At 32.7% G+C, this 26,701-nt stretch overlaps 1 protein-coding gene across 3 annotated transcripts in view; it reads left to right on the top strand.

The window, feature by feature from the left end:
• The window catches only part of LOC124540206 (5-hydroxytryptamine receptor 2A), a 58,156-nt gene extending 33,875 nt beyond the window's left edge, over window positions 1-24,281 (top strand). The window contains exons 3-7 of one of the 3 annotated variants that reach the window (XM_047117677.1): window positions 757-886; window positions 12,287-12,485; window positions 18,922-19,045; window positions 22,835-22,942; window positions 23,244-24,281. In XM_047117677.1, coding sequence (XP_046973633.1) covers window positions 757-886; window positions 12,287-12,485; window positions 18,922-19,045; window positions 22,835-22,942; window positions 23,244-24,150 — 1,468 coding nt within the window. In that variant the 3' untranslated portion in view covers window positions 24,151-24,281. The remainder of the gene's footprint in view (window positions 1-756; window positions 887-12,286; window positions 12,486-18,921; window positions 19,046-22,834; window positions 22,943-23,243) is intronic. The other 2 variants (XM_047117670.1, XM_047117673.1) reach the window with 2 other exon arrangements.
• The last annotated feature ends 2,420 nt before the right edge of the window (window positions 24,282-26,701 follow it).

A 26,701-nucleotide genomic window follows, 5' to 3' on the forward strand; every position in this document is an offset into this window, starting at 1 on the left:
ATGCAGGTTTCCTCACGATCCTTTTCTTCACCCCCGAGCAAGAGATGAATTTTAAACACAAATTAAGCACATATATATGGTGCTTGCAAGGGTTTGAACCTGAAATCATTGGTAAAGATGCGCGCGTTCTAACCACTGGGCCATCTCGCTACATTAAACATAATAAATAAGCTGGAGAACACAACATGCAAAAAAATATTGTCTAAACATTAATTAAAATTAATATAAACAATTAAGATTATTTAGTCATATAGAGACTAAACATTTTAATTCCACGCTGTTCCATCGAGAAATATACCAGTCCAATCTCTATGATACATTTAAAAAATACTAAGTCGTATTATCATAACATATTTAATTGTCTTATCGTGTAGCATTTAATGGAAAATTAAAAATTACTTTTTTTAAGGTATAGGTTGGCGGATGAGCATATGTGCCACCTGATGGTAAGTGGTTACCATCACCCATAGACAATGACGTTGTAAGAAATATTAACTATTCCTTACATCGTCAATGCGCCACGAACCTTGGGAACTAAGATGTTATGTCCCTTATGCCTGTAGTTACACAGTCTCACACACCCTTCAAACCGGAACACAACAATACTGAGTACTGTTATTTGGCGGTAGAATAACTGATGAGTGAGTGGTACCTGCCCAGACGGGCTTGTACAAAGCCCTACCACCAAGTAATAATTACTGATAAATATATGTAAATAAATAAATATTGACTAATAAAATGTTATATTTGTTCAAGGTACCTGTCGCTACGCTATCCCATGAGGTTTGGAAGAAACAAAACGAGGAAGAGAGTTACAATAAAAATTGTTTTTGTATGGATACTCTCAACTGCGATGAGTCTCCCTTTAAGCCTCATGTACTCGAAGGTAAGGTCTTAAAAACTTCAGTACTTTATAGTGCTTAGACTATACACGAACTTTCTCAATAACTTAGTGTGTAAATAAATTTTCATTCAGTTTAACCCAGCAGTTCATACTGTGCGTTGTATATAAGTCATTTGTTTTTGAATTTTGTGTTTTACGAATACGTATATTATACGTCAACAACAGCCTGTAAAATCCCCAATGCAGGGCTAACGTTCCTCCCTCTTTGGAGAAAACGTTTGGAACGTATTCCACCACGCTGTTTCAATGCGGGTTGATGGAATCAATGTGGGTTGGTGGACGTATATGTATATATATACATATGTTAAATTATCAGTGATCTTTTTTTATAATAGCGGACCATATATCCTTGTGTAGTAAAAGTATTTTTTTCGAACGAAGTTCTTTTACTTGGCTTAGAACAGTGATACAAAAATCGTCACGAAAGGAAAAAGCGTGATAATAAAACGAACTCACAAGATTATTCATATGATTTTAAATCTAGGATAATATCAAATACATTATTCTGATACCAAAGTAGCTAAAGCACGTGTGTTATGGAAAATCAGAAGTAACGACGGTACCACAAATACACAGACCCAAGACAACATAGAAAAATAATGAACTTGTTCTACATCGACTCGGCCGGGAGTCAAACCCGGGACCTCGGAGTGGCGTACCCATGAACCGGTGTACACGCTTCGACCACGGATGTCATCGATAATCGATATTTTAAATTTACATTACATTAAATTCATAATATATAGCATAATAAACTTCAATCCAACTGGGTGACTTATGCACTCCAATTTTTTATTTTATTTATAATTTGTTTATATGTAAATTAACAAAAATACCTATACATAAATAACTAGCAACCTTACCTGGTTTCACAGGAATAACGCTCTACGTCAAATGTTAATATAATGACACACATAACTGTAATGATAAACGTGGTGCACCCACAACGACATTATCATCAATCATTGTCATATTTCAGTCAATTTGCACAAAATCTCAGTGACTATAGCTTATCACGTTCATACAGAGAGACATTACAAAAGGAACACTTATACTTTACTAAGTAATCTTATTTCTGACTTTGTCAAGAGACCCTTCAAAACGTTTGATCTTTAATCAAGTGTACAATATTATTATTATTAGTAACTAGCGGTCGCCCGCGGCTTCGCCCGCGTTGATAACGGTTCATAATCAGTCTTCTAATATCCCTACTGCTGAAGCACGGTCACATTTGAAGAATTACTGCAACCGGCGCTTGGATCTATTGTGATAAACCTCAAATTCGTGATCACAACACCTCAGCCAGACCAACATCAGCCACGAATCTGATGAGGTTCTTAGGGTCGGAGGCCATTATGCCCTTTAATGACCCGAGTTAGAACATTTTATAGTTCTATCTTTTATAGTTTAGGCATCATACGCAAAAAATCAACTTTTTTGGTAGATTTTTTCCTTTTTTGTGCGAAAAATCCAAAATATCTTACGGAACCCTATTTTTTTTTAAATAAAATTTAGCCTATGTTATGCGGGATTAATTTAGCTTTCGAATGGTGAAAGATTTTTTAAAATCGGTCCAGTAGTTTTTGAGCCTATTCATTACAACCAAACAAACAAAGTTTTCCTCTTTATAATATTAGTGTAGATAGGTTGTTGTGTGCGTGTTTGAGTATGTCTATGTGTGTGTGACTATTGTCAACTTCGTGTGATCAACGACAATTTATTACGATGTATTTATGTACAAGATGTACATTCATAATTACATCTATAAACATGACACATAGTTCTTACAGCATACATTTGAATCGAAGATTCAAAGACGAAGGATCAAAGTTAAATGTCTTCGTTTTTTTTTTATTTATATCTATAGCTTTTGTGCTCGTTAGTAAAGATAACTGTTAGGAAACCTGCCTGTGTTGAATGAAATTCTGCCACATGTATAAATGATCCCCGGTTGATCCCTTTTTGAAAATTGGCAATATTAGTTGGAACTTTATCCCTATTGAACTTGAAAATTAATATATGAAAGTCAATCGAACGGTATAATTATCCTTAACTGTGTGTATTTTATTTCTAAAGTCCCGGTATCAACTTTAGAATTTAAGACATTTTGTCACGAATCCATACCTTTTAATGACATCACTTGGCATTGTATTTAATTTTACAGATTTTTAGATAGCCAATCACCAGTAACCTTAGAAACTAATATGTTATTTTGCTTACAGTTACACTGGCTCACTCACCCTTTAAAATAGAACACAACAGTACCGTACTACATGGCGGTATAATATATTATTTGTTTGTATTACCTACCTACGAAACACGTTAACAATCATTTTATTAATATACGACTATTAATTTCAAATCAGCGGTAATTATAATTATCGTAATTTAATCGGATCTATTGTCATGGGACAAAATGTGAAACCATAATATAAACAAGACAATACCATAGAAATGTAGAACATATAGATTAATTTGATTAGTTATTAATCTCAATATGTAACACTAACAAAACCGAGGGTGTTATGTAACGAAGTTGATTTTGATACATATTATATAACTGACAATAAAATGAACCAAAAATATACTACTACTATATATATTTTTATTTAAATTCCGTGTTATTTAAAGTTTTTTCTTGTATTAAACAATAACTTTCAATAACATTGTATAACGTCGTATACTAGAGAAAAAACAGAGATATATATCGTCTGTAAGGGATAGCATTATGCTTTTTCCTTACTTGACGATTTCTGCCATTTCACTCCATTTCGTTCCAATAAAAAATAACAGTTTGAGTACGCGAATAGCGACTTTATCATCTAAAACTTAAAGTAACTTTTTGCGTTTATCCATTTGGATGACACGATGGATTTTGTTGCGGTTTTCAATACAATTGAGGCAATTTATTTAAGTACTTAGCATTTACTATTAATTTAACAATGAAATAAGAAGTATTCATGTTGAAATTGTTTGAAACAGCCTTTCGGCTGCGACGTATATAGTATTGTTCGTATTAATTATTATATTTGTTTATAACCTAATAACCTATTTTTTATTGAAAATGAAACCAAGTGCCAGTACGAATTGCGCGGGAAGACCTCCGTACTAGTATAAAAATGGAGAATTTTTTTAAGTCTTTTTTGTTATAGCGAACTCAGTTATAACTCCTCTGTGAATTTCAAGTGTCTAGCACGGTTCATGAAATATACATGATGACACACAGACAGACGGAGGGGCGGACGAAGACCGGAGTCTTGGCAACAAGGTCTACCCTTTGGCTACGGAACTCTAAACACATCATGTATAGTAAAATATTGTAAACGAGGAATACTATAAATCAATATTTATTTCAATTTCATAAATTTATATAAAAAAGGTTATAAGTTACATTGTTAAAAATATATGATAATTTCAGCCCCACGCGATAGGTTGTTTTCCTAGTATTTTCCGCTTGGCATACATACAATTTAAATACGATAAAAATTAACCCAAATCAACATAGTAGTTTATCAATACCGTGAATGCAAAAGGTCATATGTGAAAGTTACTCATGACTTCAATCGAAATGAAACTAAATATTACCTCAAATTTTTTAAATATTTTTATCTCTTGATATATTTATTGAAATTAAAATGAAGTTACAAGTAAAGAGGTCTTATATAATTATTACGAGACTGTTCGACCGCATGCCACCTCTGTATAGTACGACACAACTTAAAGGAAGCATCGGCAAAATTCGAAACACCGATCACATCCGAATTGAGTACGCTATCCCAAATTATCAATATTTATTTCTCATGTGAATATGATCTTTACATAAACGTAATAACTTGTAATATCATATGACATAATATATTCGTCAACTTGACACGTCGATTAACATGCACTTGCTTTCTCTGACTCGAGAATCTATAGCGACGAAAAGCGTTAAATGCTGCGATAAGCAGTTATTTCTATTGGTCGCGTAAATCGGCAGTAATCGGTTTTATTTTAATTTCATTGCATTTTCCGACGCTACATCTAATTTGTGTCGTACTATACGCACCTAACAATATATAATGATACATTTATCTATTATTATGTATATGTTAATTTAAAAACGATAAAAATTTAATAATGTGATATTTAATTTTGTCGTCTTATAAAATAACGTATAATGTCATAAAGGTTCTTTAAGAAAATTAATAATAACCGTTCATTTCGAAATGTAATACGAGGAAATATTAATTTGATCGTATAAAATATTTAATAACTCGGAAGACATCTGTGTGCGCATCAGTTAATTAAGTGAAGCAAATGAAAGCCTTCCGGAATCTAGGGAAAAGCCCCGTCAGTGTTGTATTCTAAATCTATACGTATAATAAAATTGGAGTGTCTGTTTGTAATATTATAATAAAAGGTACATATACCGATATTACATATTTTACAATTTTCTGTCTGACTGTTTGTTCCGGCTAATCTCTGGAATGGGTGGACCGATTTTGACAGGAATTTTAGTATTAGATGGCTGATGTAATAATGAGCAACTTGAAAAAAAGCTGGTCTAAGGCTTCCTCTCCCATTAAGGAGAAGGAGGAGGGTTTGGAACAAATGGCAGAATTTCAATGAAATTAGACACATGCAGGTTTCCTCACGATTGTTTTCCTTCACCGCCGAGCACGAGATGAATTATAAACACAAATTAAGCACATATATATATTGATGCTTGCCTGGGTTTGTACCTGAAATCATCGGTTAATATGCACGCGTTCTAACCACTGGGCCATCTCGGCTTATTTTAGCATACTATATAAAATTTCAGCTAAATTCAATCGCATTAAAAGTCGCGGGCACAGCTAGTTATCAAATAATGTTATCGATATTTTTTTGTTTACAATTACACAATGATTGTAATAATTGGACCTGTAATTGATTATGCTATATATACCTACTTATTGTACTATCCTCGTATTTAGTTGTAAGTTCATTTATTTTAATTCTTATTGCGTGTGTTTACTTTTTGTAAGACCGGGTAGGTACCATTCATTCATTAAATTGCTTTTTCAGCAGCAATTGTTTTCTGGTCTGGTCAAGGGACATAACATCTTAGTTTCCAAGGTCAGAGGCCCATTGTAAGAAATGGTTAGGTATTTTTTTACGGACTCAATGTTTATTACATTTTGCTAGTCTGCCTACTTATGTCATAAAATATTGTTAAGTATTAAAATAAAATAAAAAATCGCTGAATGTTAAAATAGCATATATAAAAATTCAAGACCAAATCTAAATGCTTTATTATGTATATATAATCATAATACTTAATTTAAAATCATGAAAATCGTAAACGCGATTGCATCTTGGGATAGATCCATTGATCTGTTATTTGTATAAAAGTTAACAATATGTATTTAAAAAAGAAAAAAGCATAAAAGCTATACATAAATATAGATATGTCATAAGAAACTTTAAATTTGAATTGATGTTAATTTATGATACGAAAGTGAGGACGAACAAATGACATAATATTTTATAATGTCATACACCAGCCGATATATTTTTGGATTGTTATTTGTCGGTTCATTTGTCTCGGAGCAAACTAAAAGAGCGGATGTTATTATGTGAACCTAGGATAAGGTAAACATTTCCGTAGATCGTCCACGTCAATATTTGTCTTATTTGACGTGCAAATATAAACCAATAAGCACACAGAAACGCATATTTGCTATTCGTGTTATTCGACGAATAAACGCTTATAACATAAAACATTGATGAAACGTCATATACACGCAGCCGTGTTCAAACACTTAACATACTCGAACGCGCTACGGTGAGTGAATTAATTTAATATTTAAATAATGTGATCACAAATGTATGCGTTCGTAAAACTGAGACCGGATTTCTGACTGACGTTTGAACATCCTCCACGACGCACGAACTCGGCTAATACAAATTAATCCCCTCAAAGACAATTCCATAAAATCGCGGCACAATGAAAATCTAAGAGGCGTACATTTACGCCCATATTGAATCAACTTTGGCGGATCCAATTTGAGTATGTACTCTTAATCCATTATTACTCAATATTATGACAAGAAAGCTCAAACTAAAACCGTTTTTTTAAATCTGAAATTTAATCATGATACCGAGAACAGAAAACGAAGAAATACGAAGAAACACAACTAAGAACACAAGCGCAATGTATTTGTATTTAAGGAAAGCATCGGTAGAAAGCCTGCACGAGTCAAATGAAATTATGCCTCACGTACGAGGACCGTGTTAAAATAAGCCGAGGCAAGACAAAAAGAACCTCACATTTACCTAAAGTGTAATGTAAGGCATTTCGCGTACATAATAGAGATAAAGCGACCACTTCCCACTCAGTAAAGCTAAAAGCAACGTCACAAACGGCAACAAGTCGAATTATTAATGCATATATTAAGCAAAGTAAAGACCCTGTCCCGCTAAATAATTAAATTGTTCTCGAGAAAGCACTGATCAATACCTCGTAACGGAGACTGCTAAAGCTGATAGATACTATATCTGTACATAAGATGATGTGATCTAAATTATTTAGATCTTTATGTATAAGAAGAGTTTTTTTATATAAAAAAAGAGCTGAGATGGAGCGGAGATGACCCAATAGTTAGAACGCGTAGATCTTAATCGATGATTGCGGGTTCAACACCGCTAAATTTTCATGTGCTTAATTATTAATTGTTTATAATTCATATCGTGATCGGTGGTAAAGGAAAACATCGCCAGGAAACGTGCATATGCCAATTACAACGAAATTTTGTCACATGTGAATCCATCAACCAGCATCGGAATGAATGGAACGACGTGGTGGAATATGCTCCAAACCTCCTCAAAGGAAGAGGAGACCAGCAGTGAGAAAGTTACAGGCTCAACATGTTGTTGCATGTGGTTGTATTTATTACTAGACATTTTACGTATTTTTGTCTATTTACATTTATGCCTATTGGATAAGTCTCTGGCTCTGGGCAAATTCGACTCAAAAGACAAAATAAGCCCACACGAATAAGGCTATTTGAATAAAAATTAAATATACCTACTTTGTCATCACACTTCGTATCGACCACGCCTAAAACAAATCATTGTTAACGGTAATGCGAGATGAATAATAATTGTAATCAAATTAATTAAATTCCTGTCATGTCTCAGCATTGTGAAATCTGTCGAGGTATTCTGTTAGAACAAATTGGAAATTCGACATCTAATTCGATCGACGAATTGGGAAAAATATTTGAATACGCTCTCCTAATCCAAAAAAAAAGTCTGTACACTTTTCTTTTCTGATCTTAAATTTTAAGATAGTGGCATTTAAAGGTGGCTCTATAAAAGCCCATCTGTTAGTTCCGATAGTTATTGTTTATTTTTTCCCCAAATATAATCATCATAATCATTAATCCTGATCACCATTAATTATTCAGGTTGAAAGCAAGTGACACCAGTTTCATTATATCTACTTCCTATCTTTGACACATTGATTTTGATGAATGATTTAAATTTCTTACAACGCCCAGAAAGACACCACACCCCCTTTTGAACTCAACTAGAAATTCGAGTGCCAAAAGAAAAATCTGCTTTTTAAAAAAAATTAATAGCACATTACAATTTATATCGATCACCTTTACCTACTTATTATTTGGCTTTTTATACTAAAAAGTTAAGCAAAGATAAAGTTGGATGTGAATGCATCCCGATAAGTTTCTTCAAGTTCTCCGCGGTTTTAATTCATATTTGAAGTCTTGTTTTTTGTACGAATTATCGTTTTTTTTTTGTCTATACGCAAAATTATCTTACGTTGAACTAAATTAGTCTTTTCGATCTTTTTAATATGGTAACATAATGGGTGAAAGTGACAAATTTTTCGGGAGCGTCTCTTTTTATTTAATTTCTCACTTCTTATTTTTGGGGAGAAATGGAACGGTATCGGATTCTTATTCACTGAATATGGTATAGATAAAGGAGGCTACGGAATCACTTTAATATAATCCATTCACGATTTTATCCATTAGAGAGCGCCGTAATCTTCCCCTCCTTCTCAAGGTCGTTTGAAACAGAATACGTGATATTGGAGAACGTCCCATACTACCTTTTTATGGTATAGGCTGGCGGACAAGCATATGGGTATCTGATGGTAAGTGGTCACCATCATCCATAGACAATGCCGCTGTAAGAAATATTAACTATTCCTTACATCGTCAATGTGCCACCAACCTTGGGAACTAAGATGTTATGTCCCTTGTGCACGTACACTAGCTCACACACCCTTCAAACCGAAACACAACAATACTGATTTTGGCGGTAGAATAACTGATGTATGGTAGTACCTACCCAGACAGGCTTGCACAAAGCCCTATCACCTAATGAGGCATTCCCAAGAAATTGTATAAATTATTATGAAATCTCACTAAAATATTATAATTTCTACTTTGGTTAAATTTGGTATATTTCATGTAATCGATATTAGCCATACGAACTATAAGGCAAAGAAATTTCTACGATACTTGATTCATAAACGAATCATTTTCTATAAAATAACGTTGTATGTATCGAATATATGTACTTGTGAAATTCGTATCGGGTTCTTGTGATATCTCGATTTGATTGAAAAATACCTTTATCGTGATACACTTTTCAATTTTATGCGACGAAAATATTTTTTCCTCAATTTACTAAAGAGTAAGTTGAAAACATGTTTTGATCTTTTATTAACGATTTATTATTAAAACGCTCATAATATTCAAATTAAACTATATTTACTTGTAGATATTTCCAAAATAGAATGAATGATGATTTCTCTCTATCTGCCATCGTTGATTTTGAATTGGAAAGAAAAAAAAAGCATTGCATTTTAGGACTACTTAAATCGGCTCCTAAACATCAACTACATTTATATTATAATATTATAAATGCTAAAGTAACTCTGTCTGTCTGTCACTTTTTCACGACCAAACCGCTAAACCGAAATTGATGAAATTTGATATGAAGCATACTTGAACTTAAAAAAAGGACATAAGCTCCTTTTTTGCCTAATAAATGACAACCAACACCCTAAAATGCTAGCGTAGCCTCGGGTGACTACTAGTTTAGAAATAAGGCCACCTATGATTTTCTCGCTAGCACAATAATGATCTTTACATATTTCTTAACTGATAGTTTCGCTATCATATATTATAAGCTTCTTATACATTATAAGCAGCTCCATTGCTCGTGGTACAATTTCATAATTTTATCTTCTTAAAATATTATCATTACAGCAAGAGTTACTTTCGTTTTATTTTAGTTCGTATTATTAGTTTTAATTTACTTTCGATGTTTTGTTTCATTTCAAACATTAAATCATCCAAAAAGAAAATAAAATTCAAAAAGAGGAGGCCTTAGCCCAGTAATGGTAAAATTTACAGGCTGTTGTTGTTGTCGTTGTTGTTGTTGTTGTTGTTGTCGTCGTTGTTGTCGTCGTTGTTGTCGTCGTCGTCGTCGTCGTTTTTGTTGTTGTAAGAGTGCATTAATTATTTCGTTAATGTCCTACCATTAAAATTAAAAACAAAAGCGCGATATGACGATACTTGCTGTTAGAGAAACGTCGGAAAGGTCCAATTATAAGAGCTTACTTAAAGAGACTGCGAGAAAATACGACCTTGTAATTTTGCTTCGACAGCAAAGATTTCAATTACATTGCATATTTCCATTCATAAAACATTTGCTTCATGTTTAAATACATTAAGAACTTGTGTCAAATTTTGTTCTGTTTTCATTCTATTCACCTTGCGATGTAAGCGTTTGTTCAGTGAGGCGACGATGTATAGCGTTCACTAAATATGAACACGCAAGGCTTGCTAAATCACCAGAGTGGATTGATGCTTAGCGAAAACTATGAAGAAGTAACTGTGAAGAAATAACAATACGTAAGTTTGTTCCAAAGTTCGTGTATTGATAAACATCAATTTATGAGGAAAGTGGAATGCCTTGATGGATGCAGTTTCCGGAATAGGAATTTGGCATCGTTTGCCCCCTCCTCTATCATGAAAGCATGAAAAATGTTCCCTCTGCACTGAAAGTACTCGTTTTTTTTTTGCAAGAACACAAACACCTTTTGCACATTTGCGTAGTACTTGAGACCAGCGTAGCCAATATTCAGACAGACAAATGGAAAACTAGTGACCTCTGCAAATAAACATTGGCACTGTTCAAAAATCAATACATTTCCAATACTCTGAGTTTATTGGCAATAGGTAGATGCCCTTCGACTAGTTTTGCGCAAACGTGCAAAAATAGTTGCACTTATAATTTATGGGATGACATTTAGACACGATCGGAGTATTCGTACGCAGGACCAATGGACCTTAGCTTTAGAAACTCGTGCATCGACGAGAGTGTTAAAACTACTTATTAGAAGCCAAGCCTTTTTCTGAGAACGATTTAATAAGTTACATTTCATTACTTCCATTATTACTGTACCGGTATAAGTAGTAGTGATAGTGTCTATATAATAAAATCGATCTATATGCCCTCTTCCACTGAACGCAATGACTAAATTAGCAACGCCAAATGACGTCAGTAAACGGTTGTCTTCCAAGAATTGGACTTCGTAAATTATTTTAATTAAACATTTGTTATGTATCTGATATTGTTATTATTTACTTCATAGATAGATTTGTATTTTTATATTTATTACTAGCTGTGCTGGCGACCTTGTACACGTTTGAATTTAACAAAAAAAATATTATTGTAGACTAAGTTACTCCATATTATATCAGTTTCCTGCCAGTGAAAGTTCTGTTAAGAAAGATTAGCCGGAACAAACAGACAGACAGACAGAGTCGGATTTAAAGGTCTGGAGGCCCCCGGTCCACAAAGCAGTGGGGGCCCTAGACAAACAGAAGCGTGAATACCCTAATAATTATATTATTATGAATTAATTAAATTTTTTAAATTTCAATCAATCAGCTATGATTTATTTACTTTTATCGGTAACTTTTTACCTTGTTAACTTGTTTTAATATTAAGTAGTAACATTATTATAATTTGATATAGTATTAGTAACATTACTATATCTCGGTATTTGTTAACTCGCTGAAAACTTACGTGGCCCCCTCATGTGGAGGCCCCAGGGCAGTTGCCCCGGTTGCTCTCCCCTAAATACGGCCCTGCAGACAGACAGAAAAAAATTATAAAAAAGTTATTTTGGTAGGTAGGTACCGTGTATAAATACATATGCATTGAGTAAAAATGGGCTATTTTAATATTACAAACAGACACTCCAATTTTTTTATATGTATAGATATAGACTACGCGACCTTTTTAGTACGATTACAGTTTTTCTTGAAGAAGGGATAATATTATCGAATATTTAAAATGTGTTCTCTTTTACAGAATGAAGAATCAGTCCTGATTGGTGGATCCTGTCAGATACCAGATCCACTCTACAAGGCGATTGGTTCCGTTATCTCGTTCTACATACCTCTCGGCGTGATGCTTCTTACTTATGCTTTGACGGTGCAACTTCTGGCGCGGCAGAGGAAAGGCCTTGGTCAAGGATGGGCAGCTGGCTGGCTCGGTGCGATACCTATCGGTATTTATAACCAGTGTTGTGATATAAATTGTCATAAATAGGATATTTTATTTATCTCCCATTGAACTCTATGCTTACATTGGGTTCCATGTTTGAAGTTTTAAATTTGTATATTTGTAAAATGATATGTTGTTTCTACTTTTAAGATAATGTTTGTCAGCTATTCCGTTTTAGTATTTTTACATTGGGTCATTGGGTCTTGAGTCACTTCTGGATTTCTTGCTAGTTCATCTATATAGTTGTTACATTCCAAACTATTTACTTTTATTTCAATTGAATCTTCGAAAATGACTATTCATATAAGGCCTACATGATTTAAGTATAAGTCACATGATTAAAAAATAACTCCTGAAATGCTAACTTTGAAAATGTCCATATATTTTGAATTGTATAAAATTTTAGTTATTGTTTGGAATAAAATGATAAAAATGAAAACTTTATGATAGAGTAATTGACCAGAGGAACCTACGCATAGCACCACCAGTGGTTGTATGTGCCATATGCTTAAACCACAATTATTTATAATCCATTTGAGGTTTATATGCCTAATGATTATACTTATGTTATAATTATCCAACCAGAATCTGAATTTCACGGCGTGTTCTGCGGTTACACCAAAATATAATTGTGACTATTAAATGTGACACCAGCAGATAACACATTATATATAATAGGTGGTACATATAAATGCGTAGTGTTATTGTGTAAATGATTTTTATTGAAGTAGTAAGATATAGATCTGAGATGGCCCAGTGGTACATAACACATTGACGCGTGCATCTGAACCGATGATTGCGAGATCAAGCCCAGGCAAGCACTACTATATATATGTGCTTAATTTGTGTTTATAATTCATCTCGTGCTCGGCGGTGATGGAAAACATCGTGGGAAACCTGCATGTGTCTTATTTCATCGAAATTCTGCCACATGTGCATTCCACCAACCCGCATTGGAACAGTGTGGTGGAAAATGTTCCAAACCCTCTCCTTAATGGAAGAGGACGTCTTATCCCAGCAGTGGGCAATTTGCAGGCTGTTACTTACTTCAAGATATAGTCTCTAAATATAGTGCTTGATTATTCTTTTTTTTGAGACGATAGATTTGGCGTTTATGCCACTTTGCTCCGATACTAGTCACACTTGGGGAAGATTTGACTCCAACCCTAGCTGGTTTTTTTACGATGTTTATTTTCGTCGTCGTATGTCTTTCAATTTAATGTAGTTCAGATTTTTATACATTGGTCATATTCGAAATTCGTCTGCCATTGATTGCTAACAAAAATATGAGATACATAGATTCGAATCGTACAAAAAACTATGCTCAATCAGACGATGCTTTGTCACTGTTATAATAAAAAGTAAAACAAATGGCAAAAATAACGTAATAAATTTATAACTTTGACATGACATGCGTTGTTATTGGTGATATGAATATATGTATTTATTAAATATGCACGTGTGTGCGTCAAATACGTGGTAGTGTGTGACACGTTCATAAAAAAAATGTTTTAAGACACATTACATAAGAGTATTAGCTTTTTGTATACTTCATTTATATTAATAAGTGCCAATTTTATATTCCTCGTAATATAAACTGATATTCTAAAGGGGTATAATTTGTTTTTTAGTATGTAGAAGATAATCTCCGGACGAAATAATTCAATCCATTTTTTTTCACTTGTTGAATGCTAATTATGCCTGTGTACTATAGGAATCAAAAATATGTACGATTTGTAAATTTCCCACTGCTGAGCTAAGGCTCTCCCTTAGATGAGATGATTTAATTGTGCACTGTTTATAGTTAGTAAATGTTATGTACACTTGTCATTGACGTACATATCTGATGTTTTAATATAGTCACTTTAACTGTAAATGTTCAATATGTACGTTGTAAGTGTGCTTGTTGTAAATAAATAAATAAATAAATAGATGAGAGGGTTAGAAGCATATTTCACCAATCTGCTCCAATGCAACATGCATTTCAATCTCAATTGGTTTCACTGGTGGTAGAATTTCGTTGAAATTATACACATGCAGGTTTCATCGCGACCTTTTCTTTCACCACTGAGCACGAAGGAATTATAAATACTAATTAAGCATTTACTTGGTGGTAGGGCATTGTGCAAGCCCGTCTGGATAGGTACCACCAACACACATCAGTTATTCTACCGCCAAATAACAGTACTCAGTTTTGTTGTGTTCCGGTTTAAAAGGTGAGTGAGCCAGTGTAACTACAGGCACAAGGGACATAACATCTTAGTTCCCAAGGTTGGTGGCACATTGACGATGTACGGAATAGTTAATATTTCTTACAGATTCATTGTCTATGGGTGATGGTAACCACTTACAATCAGGTGGCCCATATGCTCGTTCGCCAACCTATACAATAAAAAAATAAATAAAATAAAAACATGAAAATTAAATAATCCTAGTCTGATTTTAACCCGAAACCAAACAAACCAGTGTGCCACCTCGGCTGTAGGGCGTAAATCATATTTGTATCATATCATTCTCTTTTTAAATGAATTGCACACGTGCGAAGTCGGAGGGGATCGCCAGCGTTATAGAGATTCTTACACATAACAAACGTTTTTGTATTAATATTCGTAGGATTAAATAATTTAATCCAATATCAAATTACGTTCATATAAACTCAATCAGACTCTGTTTGTACAGAAATTATGCTAACATTTTAATGGCTTCATTGATATTTCAGACTTCATTGCTTTATTAGTTTCATTACAATCACAGGTTGATAAACTAATAGGCTTGTTATATATTACAATAGAGAATGTAATATATTAATAATTCGTTCATTCATTCATTCAAAATATAATAACGTTCTGATTAAAAGCCATCGAAATAGAGTTACTATAACGTCTCTTTTAAGACGACGCTGATGATTGATTTCGACTTCCAGATTTAATGGTATTAATGTTGATATACTGTTTTACAATCTTCTATATACATAATATAACTTGAGTGTTGTAATAATAAAATAACAGCTTTTTAATAAATGCATATGTATTTATACGGTTTATATACCAAAATAACATTTTTTTTTAAATTTTTGTCTGTCTGTCTGTTTGTTCCGGCTAATCTCGGGAACGGCGGAACCGCTTTTGACGGGACTTTCACTAGCAGGTAACGGATGTAATAAAGAGTAGCTCAGGCTACTTTTATTTTAGCATGATATAGATGCAATGTCGAAGTAGTGTCCAGTACCGCGCGCAGCAGAAATTATGAGATTCAGCCTGATTTTTTTTTTAAGTTTTACAATTTTAAATTTTCAAATAGAAAAGGCATTAATACAATATAATTCAACATCACAGAGTAAATGCTTTTGTGGAAATTATAAAACCCCTCTAATGTCATTTAAAAATTAAAAACTACGAAACGTATAAAATTATAACTCATACTGAAAGAGCTATATAAAGCAAATTGGATTGGAAAGGTATTGGGAAATTCGAGAGTTTACTGGCACGTTACAAAACGAATGTGCCAGTAGCTGGCAGTTAGATTTACGCGTTTGACTCGAATGAATTTAAAATAAAGATTAATGATTGTGCTGAATGTCGGTGTTGAGAAATGGAAAATAAGTGATTTACGCTAACAAGGTTCTCTTTATTAAATAAATTGATAAAATTTATAACCTTGTCATTTTTTTAATAATTTTTTATTTTTAGCACGTCTTATAATTATTCTGAATCGCAACTTTGTCTTTTTATAAATCTTCTATAAATACACATATAGTAAACTAGCTGGGCCCGCCACTGCGTACGCGTTTGAATTTAACAAAATACTTACTTTTGTAGCCTAAGTTACTTCTTTAGCATATCGGCTACGTCATCGTGATATTTCCATCAGAATCGGTCCAGCCGTTACAGAGATTAGTCGGAACAAACAGAACATACAAAAATTATAAAAAATGTTATTTTATAAAGAAATTGCAATAGCGCTGCGGGAAACACTAGCAATTCCGTACATATACGCCACCAATCTTAAGAACAAAGATGGTATGTCCCTTGTGCCTGTAGTAACACTGGCTCATTCGCCCGTATTGCTGTTTGGCGGTATAATAAGATACCTGCCCAGACTGGCATGCGCGAAGCTACTATTAATAGCCATAAAATACACATCATCCATTACATGAAGATTCAACGCAAATTATTCTCTTACTATCAATAATTTTCTATGAGAAATTTATTTTTAGTGTAATATTAAAGAATGAGTAAATATAGAACACATTGAAACCATTTTTCATAATTTATAAAAGCAAAAAAAATTATAAATAAATATTACAAACGAGATTGACTTGAATGAAGCGATTAACAAAGAAAAAGCGAAATTAATTTATTATGTAAAGCTGAGATCCCGTTTGAGCGTAAATTTATTTACAAAAGAAAACACAATGAAAGCGAGACAATACAATAATTATGACCATTCACTTTGCCCACACAGTAATTTGATCTTAATGATCTATTCATAAAGATGATTTTCGCTTGAACGCTTTTTAAATATCTTCAGCTACTAATCAAATGGATTTCTATCCAAACTAATCCGTTAAAAGCTTCCATGTTTGACGTGTCGCAGCGAACTCTAATGCCCGTCCGTTAAGGTTTTACTAATATTTGATCTTTGAGCCGTTTCACGATCACTGTTTTATGTATCGTATGTATTTTTATTGTTATTTTTATTCGTCACGAAAAAATAAATTTATGAAATTAAAAAGTTTCACTAACAAGTCGAGATGGCCCAGTGGTTAGAACGCGTGCATCTTAAGCGATGATTGCGGGTTCAAACCCAGGCAAGTACCGCTGATTCATGTGCTTAATTTGTCTTTATAATTCATCTCGTGCTCAGCGGTGAAGGAAAACATGGTGAGGAAACCTGCATGTGACAAATTTCATAGAAATTCTTCCACATGTGTATTACACAACACCGTGGTGGAATATGTTCTAAACCTTCTCCTCAAAGGGAGATGAGGCCTTTAGCCCAGCAGTGGGAATTTACAGGCTGTTGTTGTTGTTCACTAACAAAATATTAAACGATTATTATTGTTAGTAACCCAAGAGAAATAAGTTTTCTCTTCTTCCCGCAAGACATATACAGGCTACCATTCATGTTGATGTATACAATGACAAATCCAATGTCTATTGAACTGATGAAATATTCCAAACTATTATTCCTGTAAAATCATCAAAGAAAATTGTTTACTTCCACATTGAAGTAGCTCTACTATGTTGTATCAGCACAAGTATCACAGCAACATTTATGCTGACCAAAATATGGGCAAAGGCTGTTGGTATCTTAAATGAAAAAACCAACTGATGCACCTGACCGATTTCGGCTACCACAACCTCAAACGAAACCACTCAACTACAAAAGCCAAAATGACCAAGGGTATATGCAAACATGGGCACTATACATTCATTCATTCATCCATTCACTCAACAAAACAACCGATGAGAGTTTATAGAGAAAAGTGATCTAAATTGTATGTTTGTGATTGTTTTGTGTTAAAAAACACTGAGTTTCTTGCTGGTTCTTCTACGTAGAATCTACATTCCGAAACGATGATAGCTTCACTTAATACAGTTGTTAAATGACGGTTCAAAATTGCTTGCTATTTGGATAAAGAATATTTTGCTTTTCGAATCACCGAATTAGATTGTTGTTCAGGCTGTTGAGAATTATTCGTACAGGATAAAACCAATATCGTTTAAACAGCTCAACCTAGGGTTCATAACGCTGGGTCCTAGTATGTTATATATAGTAGACCAATAAGGAAGTTGTCGTATATTCTTCCAAAATTGGTGACGAATTGGTTGTGGATTGGCAATGGATTGATATTTAATTATTAAATACTACGTATTTTATTTAATTTTGATTTTTCCTTGACCTTATATTAATTTATTACTAGCGATCCGCCCCGGCTTCGCACTGGTGTAATACTGATACTAAATATACTACAGAATTTGTTTATTAACAACATCACATTGCAAACTTCTAAAATTATCAGTGTTCCTTTACTATATTGATCATGTATTATATACACAAACTTTCCCTTGAATCACACTATCTATTAAAAAAAACCGCTTCAAAATTCGTTGAGTAATTTTAAAGATATAGGGACATAGAAAGCGACTTTGTTTTATACAATGTGGTGAAGACGATTTGGAGAGGGTCGACAATGTCTTATGTTTTCTTAAAAGGATTTGGGAAGAAGTATCGATATTTCTTACGTGAGAACAAAAATATGCGCACCGTTAAAATTATTTGAAAAAGCACATGAAACCGCGCGTTTACAAAATCATTCAATTCTGGTCAAAAACTAGCGAAAACAGACTTACGTAATAAATAAATGGTCCCTTAATGTTCGTAACGTTGATATAACATTTAATGTTAATAACTTTTTTTTATTGAACAATAAACAGAACGACGTTGTACATGGAGACGGTTTCTCAGTCCAAGAGGAGGCACGCCGCAACACTCAGCGGCCTCGACGGAAACCGAACTGCCACCGATCGACACGAGAGATCTCTGGTTGCAAGATTCTAGGTAAGAATTGCTTTACTAAACAGAACCAAATGGCTACTTTTGTATTAGTCATATAGATTTTCATATTATACTTTTAAATTAAATACTCACTTTGTATAATCGGAGTAAGAAAACCTTCGTCAGTTTTCAAATTAATTCCCTTATCAAGTCTTTAACTCTTAGTACCTTTTGAATCTAAACATCAAATGATTGCACGCATTATGTCATTCTCAATCGGTAAAGCAGATTATCGCTCATACAGAGCACACGAAAATAGATCTTAAGGTGACGAACCTTTTCTTACCCCGACTGTACTATAGAAATTTTCAATGCGTTCATTCAATATAAGTTACCATTGATACAATATTATGTAAGTGTTATATTGTTGATAAAAGCGAGTGAATCAAAATATTTTTATTGTAACAATAGCATGAACCGATATTATGAATGCGAAGTAAATCTCTCACGGTTTTATACGATTACATTCAAAATAATTGTTTATTTAATAAATGTTTTAATAAAATTTTATTTCGAAACAAAGGGTGTGAACTTCGTACATTGAATATGATATGGTTTGAAATGAACGAGTCATATATACTTTTACATTTGACTTTTAACATTACGAACGTTCTATTTTTAAACAGTTTCTCTGTTACGATATTATTTTCTTGTAACTTTTTTGTGTGTACTATGTCTTTGGGTGTAGCTAATACGTTTTTAATTTTTAAGGTTTGTATAAATACTCTTTGTTTAAAGAAGAGGTTATAGTTAGTGAAAGAGAATAATTTTTGTTAATATCGCTAATTTTGAAGTGTATTTTTAGATCTTATCACGTCAAACAGAATAAGAAAAACATGTTTGAAATGTCATTTGATATTTTTGTAATGTTTTTATTAATACATGTGTATGAATGTTTTCGTTATCGGAATATGTTGCTTTAAAGGGAAATAAAGAACAAATGATCTAAAGACGTATCACACGTCGAGATGTTTAAATGGATGGAAAAAAATAACACATTTTTTAATTATTTTCACTCGCAATAATATGCAAAGAAAAAAAAAACACGAGATGCCATTGTCTGAAAATAGAAAAGGGATGTTTTATATCTCCTTTGTTTTAAGCTTCTGACCTTACCTTTGCATGTGAAAGACAGCCGCTAAAGCATGATTAATGTTCTGGCTTTAATTTGAATGCAAAATGCTTTCTAGCGCTTCGTGTGTGCTTGTTTTGTTTATCGTATACGCCTGTTTATGTGTATCATATAAGATACGGCTTTATGTTATTTGCATACGTGAAATTACAATAGGTTCGCATTGATTTTATTAAATCGCGTGTGACGTCACGAGCCTCATTCGCGTTATAATGATCGCATTAATTGACATTACGCGTAAAAATGATTTCTACAAAAAAAAAAGCTGAATCGCGCTAACGTTTGGTTCGACAAATTGTATATATAGTCTCGAAATTTTTACATAGAGTAGGTATTTTTTGTGATCAGTTTTGTTAATTTATTTCTTAGTTGTAATTAGTCTTATAACTGGTTGTTAGAGTTTGAATTAGTGTTATGGTCATTAGTTGTAGAGAAAACGTATACGTATTTTAAATGTAGTTAAACTTTAAATATATCACGACTTACGTGTATATCTGTAAATTGTATGTTACATTTGATATCATTATATTCATATAATTAAAGCACTTAAAATAGAGTTGGCAAAAATTTATATCGGTCAACTCCTTCATTAATAAATATAGTAGTTATGTCTTCTTATATAATTAAAATTGATAAATAATTATTTTTAAAATCTATACTAACATACTATACATACTTACATATTATTTTATTTTGAAAACATTGTATGTATTTTTAATAGTTCAAACGCTTGTCTGATTTGAGGTCACGTAGAATCATAGCATATACATATATATATATATATATATATATATATATATATATATATATATATATTCACAGTGTTAGTTATAATAACCTTGGTTATGAATACAGCACATCACAGAATTAAAAAAATAAGATGCTGCTTTGAGCGCGAAAAGTTGTTTAAAATCAATGTATAAGGATGTTTATTTGTCTTGGTGTACTAAAAAGAATGGCACTTCGAACGGTCGGTTGAATGAAGATGTAGATTGAGGGTGTACGTCCACTTTCAAACAATATATCTACATTAGAGAAGGTCGTATTATTATATTTGGGTTGTATAATGATAGCCAGTTAAGTTAGTGACGTCATTTTATATAGAGCTGGAATTCTAAACAAATCTTTGAGGCAACTTTATATCTTTAACATCTATAATGCAAGATGACAGTGCATTTTTTAAGACCATTTCTTCCTCGGCAAATAACTTTGTGGTACCAGCTTTCTCCAGCGGTGTATCCGAACACTATAAAACTTGGAAACATTCAAGTTGCTTTCTATAAAACGTCTATGGGTGGTGGTAGTCACTTTCCAACAGGTGAGCCTCCAGCTCGTTTGCCACCTATATCATAACTATATAAACTAATAAATAAAATTAAAGGCCTAATAAGAAGGGTATTATTTAAGCCTTGAAAGAGCCAAATGAAAGAAGAGATATATCAGTAGAGAATCAATTAAATTCATTGACACAAGATTCGAAATAAAAGAAAACACGTGATTTCATCCCTTCTATTAAATATTTATTGATACTATGTTCTGAAAGAAGACATCGTGAGAAAACAGATGAAAAACTATTATAGTATGATCTACCTGACCATGGAATTTATGGAATAAGCTTTTTTGTACACTGTAACTCCCTTGTGAAAATTTCGAATTTAGAACTTTTAAAGGCTTCAATTACATTATGATTGTTTTTCAAATTCTGTGTTATATAATGCCTCACCCGTATGTTAAATCCCAATAAGATATTCCCTACCGTAATCTATTATGTATACAATTGTATTGATTCTCTTGACGTCATCTTTCGGAAGTATTCGGTTCTTGTCGAGATCGCATCCAATTCGGTTAAGGATCAAAAACCTATTTTGGAATAATCGTCAATAACATCAACAATGTATACATCGTTCAATTTATAATACAAGAGCTATCAATATGTTTTTATGTAAAGAAAGTTAAAAGATCTAAGCGTATAGACGCCGGATAGCGACTTGGTTTTATACTAACTTAGTATTTTAAATGTTGATAGATAGTAACTACATATTTTCTCTCTGGTTTGTCTCGGTAGATCTTACATTCCGAATTGATGATAGTATTACTTAATATACAGTGCTTGTAAAAAAGCCTCCTTGAATAAAGTATATTTAATTATGATTTTACTGGGTAGCGATAAAAATATATGAAGAAAAATGTTCAATGATTTTTTAATAAGGTTTTACATTTAACAATATTTTATTGTAAGTTTTTTACGAGCAACTATTATAAGATTCAATGTAATCTCTGTCAACATCTTGCGCAATCATTAAGAACTTAATTAGAGGCGAGGCTCATTTATCTCATGTCTAGACAATATTGTATATGTTTAAATTAATTCAAGAATCCGTTTGTACATTTTCACAACATGTCTATTGAATTCGTCGCTGTAATTTCAATTTCACCACAAAATTAATATCTGAAACTCAAGATTTCAATTTAGTGTAAATTTTTTTACAATGCAATGTTTCCGTACTCATTGTTATGTTCGGTAGAATATTAAACTTTGATTAGTATACTAGAAGATTCGGGACGTAGTATAAATAGGTAGTATATAAGATTGCATTATATGTTGCTTCTGTGTGTTTATATGTGTGCGTCGTTGTCCTCATGTATGTGTTGTTGCACAGCGAGCCCGCTCCGTCAGCAATGAGCGCACTGCATCATTTTGGAGCAGAGATGTTGAGACTATCGCGCGGCTTGGAAGCTTCTGCTGCATCTAAGCCAACATACAGAGGGTATATAATTGGCATTTATTTGTTGGCAAAATTACACGCAACAGATTGTAAAACGTTTTATTGAATTTTATTAATCGTATGACAGTTGCACAATCTGTATACCGATACCCTAAATGTTGTCCTGCAACGCTTCACAAGTAGTATTTAACTTGGACGTTGTGGTCTGTCGTTGCCAAATATTAAAATTCAATGTTTGTGTAAAACTTTAGAATAAACTACTGATGACTCAATATCTATTATAAATTAGAGAATGTAAAGGTTACTTTTGTTTTGTATTATTTTAAAATGTATTTTTTTCCAGGACTAATATATCAGAACGAGGTGGTGTGCTCACTCCAGGCTCACTGAGTGTCTCGTCCAGTTCTCCCTCATCTATGCTCCAAGATAAACGTAGACTCTCGTCTACTTGTGATCAAAATCCACCAATAAACAGACCTCGGAGTGCGTCAGACGATGAAAGTAATGACGGTCTTCTAGCACCTGTCACGTTAACCACAAAATCTCGAAGCTCAGAAGACGGTCTGCTATTACCACCTCCCTGTACTTGCCCTTACTTTGGATCTGACTCAACTCCACCAAGACGCACTACAGAAGTAATAATCGTTCCCGGAGGTGACATCAATGGCTGTAATGGATATCCTCGTAATGGGAATATGAAAAATGATGAGCCTTCAACACCTTTCTTTCGAAGGTCTAGTCGAGGTGCTTCTTCTATGGTCACTTGGGACGAAGCGAGAAGATTTAGAAGGGGTTCGAGTTTTGGGGGGGCACGGACAACATTGTCGACACCTGTAAGAACTATACGCAGTTCGAGGTCCATAAACAATCGCCAGCAACAACAGCAGATTAGCTCAACGCCTCAGCGACAGCTACCACGCACTCATCATTCAAGAAATTCGAGCGTGATTTCTCGTAATTCCTCTCGTCATGGAAGAATATTGCGTCTAGAACAGAAAGCGACCAAGGTCCTCGGTGTCGTATTTTTCACATTCGTCGTCCTCTGGGCGCCATTTTTCATATTGAATATGGTACCGGCGGTCTGCCCCGAATGTGAGAGAAGAATATCCAGCTGGGTCTTCGATTTCGTTCTGTGGTTAGGGTACGCGAGTTCAATGGTGAATCCAATATTTTATACGATATTTAATAAAGTTTTCAGGCAAGCCTTTAAAAAGGTTCTGTCTTGTCAGTATTGTAAGTCGAGGAGATAGCCAGCACCCTGGGAGCGCGTTCGGCCTTCCTCTGACCCTGGGCTGGGTGCGCTCTCAGTGAACAGAAACATTCGAACTCAATTCGTTTGAAGTCATTAAAGAGCTTTAAATAAATACGCTTCATACTTAGATTAATACTCATTATAACAATTTTCACGTTATTTATTTATGAATGTATTATTAAAACTTATAGTGTAAACTGAATACTTTTGATCGTTTATTATAATATAATTATGATATTTTATTACAATATAAATAATTGATAATTCGGTTAATTAATTTTCAGAATAAATATTTATTATCACACAAGTCTCATATGTGGATATGTTTAATGATGAATGTTGTAGTTTCAATTGAAATATATTTGCATACTAATATGTTAAGTTGCGAATTAGTTTAGCATTGTGTATACAACCTAGGCTAGATATGTATAGATTATTGAGTCGCGATAAATTATGAACCCAGAATTAGAAGATTTGTAAATTAGATGGTAGCGAAGTAAATATTTAATTGTAATTAATAATTAAAAAAATTATTGTGCAATAAATACCAATGACACTTGTATATAGTAATAAAGCTATTAATTATAAATATGTAATCACTATTTGTATAGCTATAGCCGATCAAACTTTTTATCACCTATGTAAAAATAACCTGAACAGCTTATAATATACCAGCAGTCACTATGTATCCAAGAACAACACAACAAAATAAATAACCTATCGCTAAGTCCCATATGAAACCTTAAAAATGCACATATCAGATCAAGACCTTTCAAATGATAGTAAATTAAAAAAAAAAAAAGAATATCATAAGATATGAAATATTTTTTTAAATTGGGAATCCCAAATTTTCACAATATCGGGATACCAGATAAAAACCAGATATCACATCGTCTATGCAACACTAAAAGAGGAATTTAAAAATTGGTAACCTTTAAAAAACATTATGAACTACCTAGACTGTATTTATTGTATTATTTATTATTTTATTTAATACAACGCATAAACGTAGACTTAATAGTTCTTGTTATATTTACGTTCGAAAGTTTGTTCATATTAAAATTATTGTTTATAATTTTTTTATAAAATAAACTGACAAGTAACAGTGAGAGTTAACATTTCAGAATATTAATAAATGTTATAATTAGGGCACTTTAAATAGAAGTTTACTTTAAATCCAAATGAATTACATGACATTATTTATTTTAGTTTGTATTAAATCGATCTCAGTTTTCAGTGTCAGATCTCAGTAAGACCTCATTTAAATCTCAGGACCAAGAGAGCTTCTTTTGAAACAATGATAAAAATAAAAATTAAATCCAATAAAAATTGTTCATTGTATATTCGAACAGCGATATGTAAAATCCGTGTTAAAAGATTATCCTTTCAGCAATCAAATTCATCAAGTTCACAAATTGATACAATTTTAAAAATAGAATTTATTGGTTTTGAATTGATGAAAACGCCTACTACTGAGTTTTTAAAAAAAGAACATTACGAAATTTTGCTCTTTTTTGTTAACTTTTTTTTAGCATAGCTATAATTTATACTCGTATGTTAATTATAAGTCTTAAAGAATTATTACAAGCTGTACTTATTACTTTAAAGTTTATTTTGGCCGTGACATAATTATGCGTCAAGCTGTATGGTGCAACATTATTGCCTTTTAAAAGAAAAAATCGTTAGATTTAGAGTTTAACTATGTTCTTTTTTTAATGTAATTATTACTTTGTTACCGAAGAAATGATCACAAAGGCCTACTATATAAAACAAAACCTAACTTCATCTTATGTATTATAAATTGTAGTACGATTGTAAATAAGAAATAAATTTATATAGCAAATGTATATAAAACTGTAAAATGTTTGATAAAAGGAATAATAATATCACTTGTAATTCGATTGAATAAAGACATTTGATCGTAATATAACTTTTTCATTTATTTCATTTATTACATGCTTTTGCATGCTGTGGTCTCCTATAATTGAAGGAGCACATAACTTGTGTAACCTTTATACCGTTTTATTTTGAATGTGTAATTAGTGTGTATCCTTTGTTGGGGACTCATAAATAAATAAATAAATAAATAAATAAATAAATAAATAAATAAATAAATAAATAAATAAATAAATAAATAAATTACCATCCACATATCTAACATTCTACCGCCAAATAGTAACACTTAAGTCCAGTTTGAAGAGGAACTCAAGAAAAAAATACAACAACTTAGCTCTGTTTATGGTTCATTTACGATATAAAGAAGAGGTAATGTTTCTTACAGAGCTAATTTCTATGAGCAAATGTGTATATCAGGTGATCTATTTGAAAATTTACAGAAATAGAATACCTCCGATATTTCTTCTGAAGAAGAGACTTTAGTACAGCAATGGGACATTTAATTTGTAGTGCTAGATTTGCTGCATTTTTAGTGCTAGGTATGTCAACATAGAACCATAAAGCCATAAGTCAGCAAGTTGTATACGAAAATGAGCTGTATAACTACAATATTAAAAGGATAAGCGCATCAAATTAGGGTATCAAAGTGTATC

Source organism: Vanessa cardui, chromosome 2 (assembly GCF_905220365.1).
Source record: "Vanessa cardui chromosome 2, ilVanCard2.1, whole genome shotgun sequence".
In the NCBI taxonomy this organism is placed as follows: Eukaryota; Metazoa; Arthropoda; class Insecta; order Lepidoptera; family Nymphalidae; genus Vanessa; species Vanessa cardui.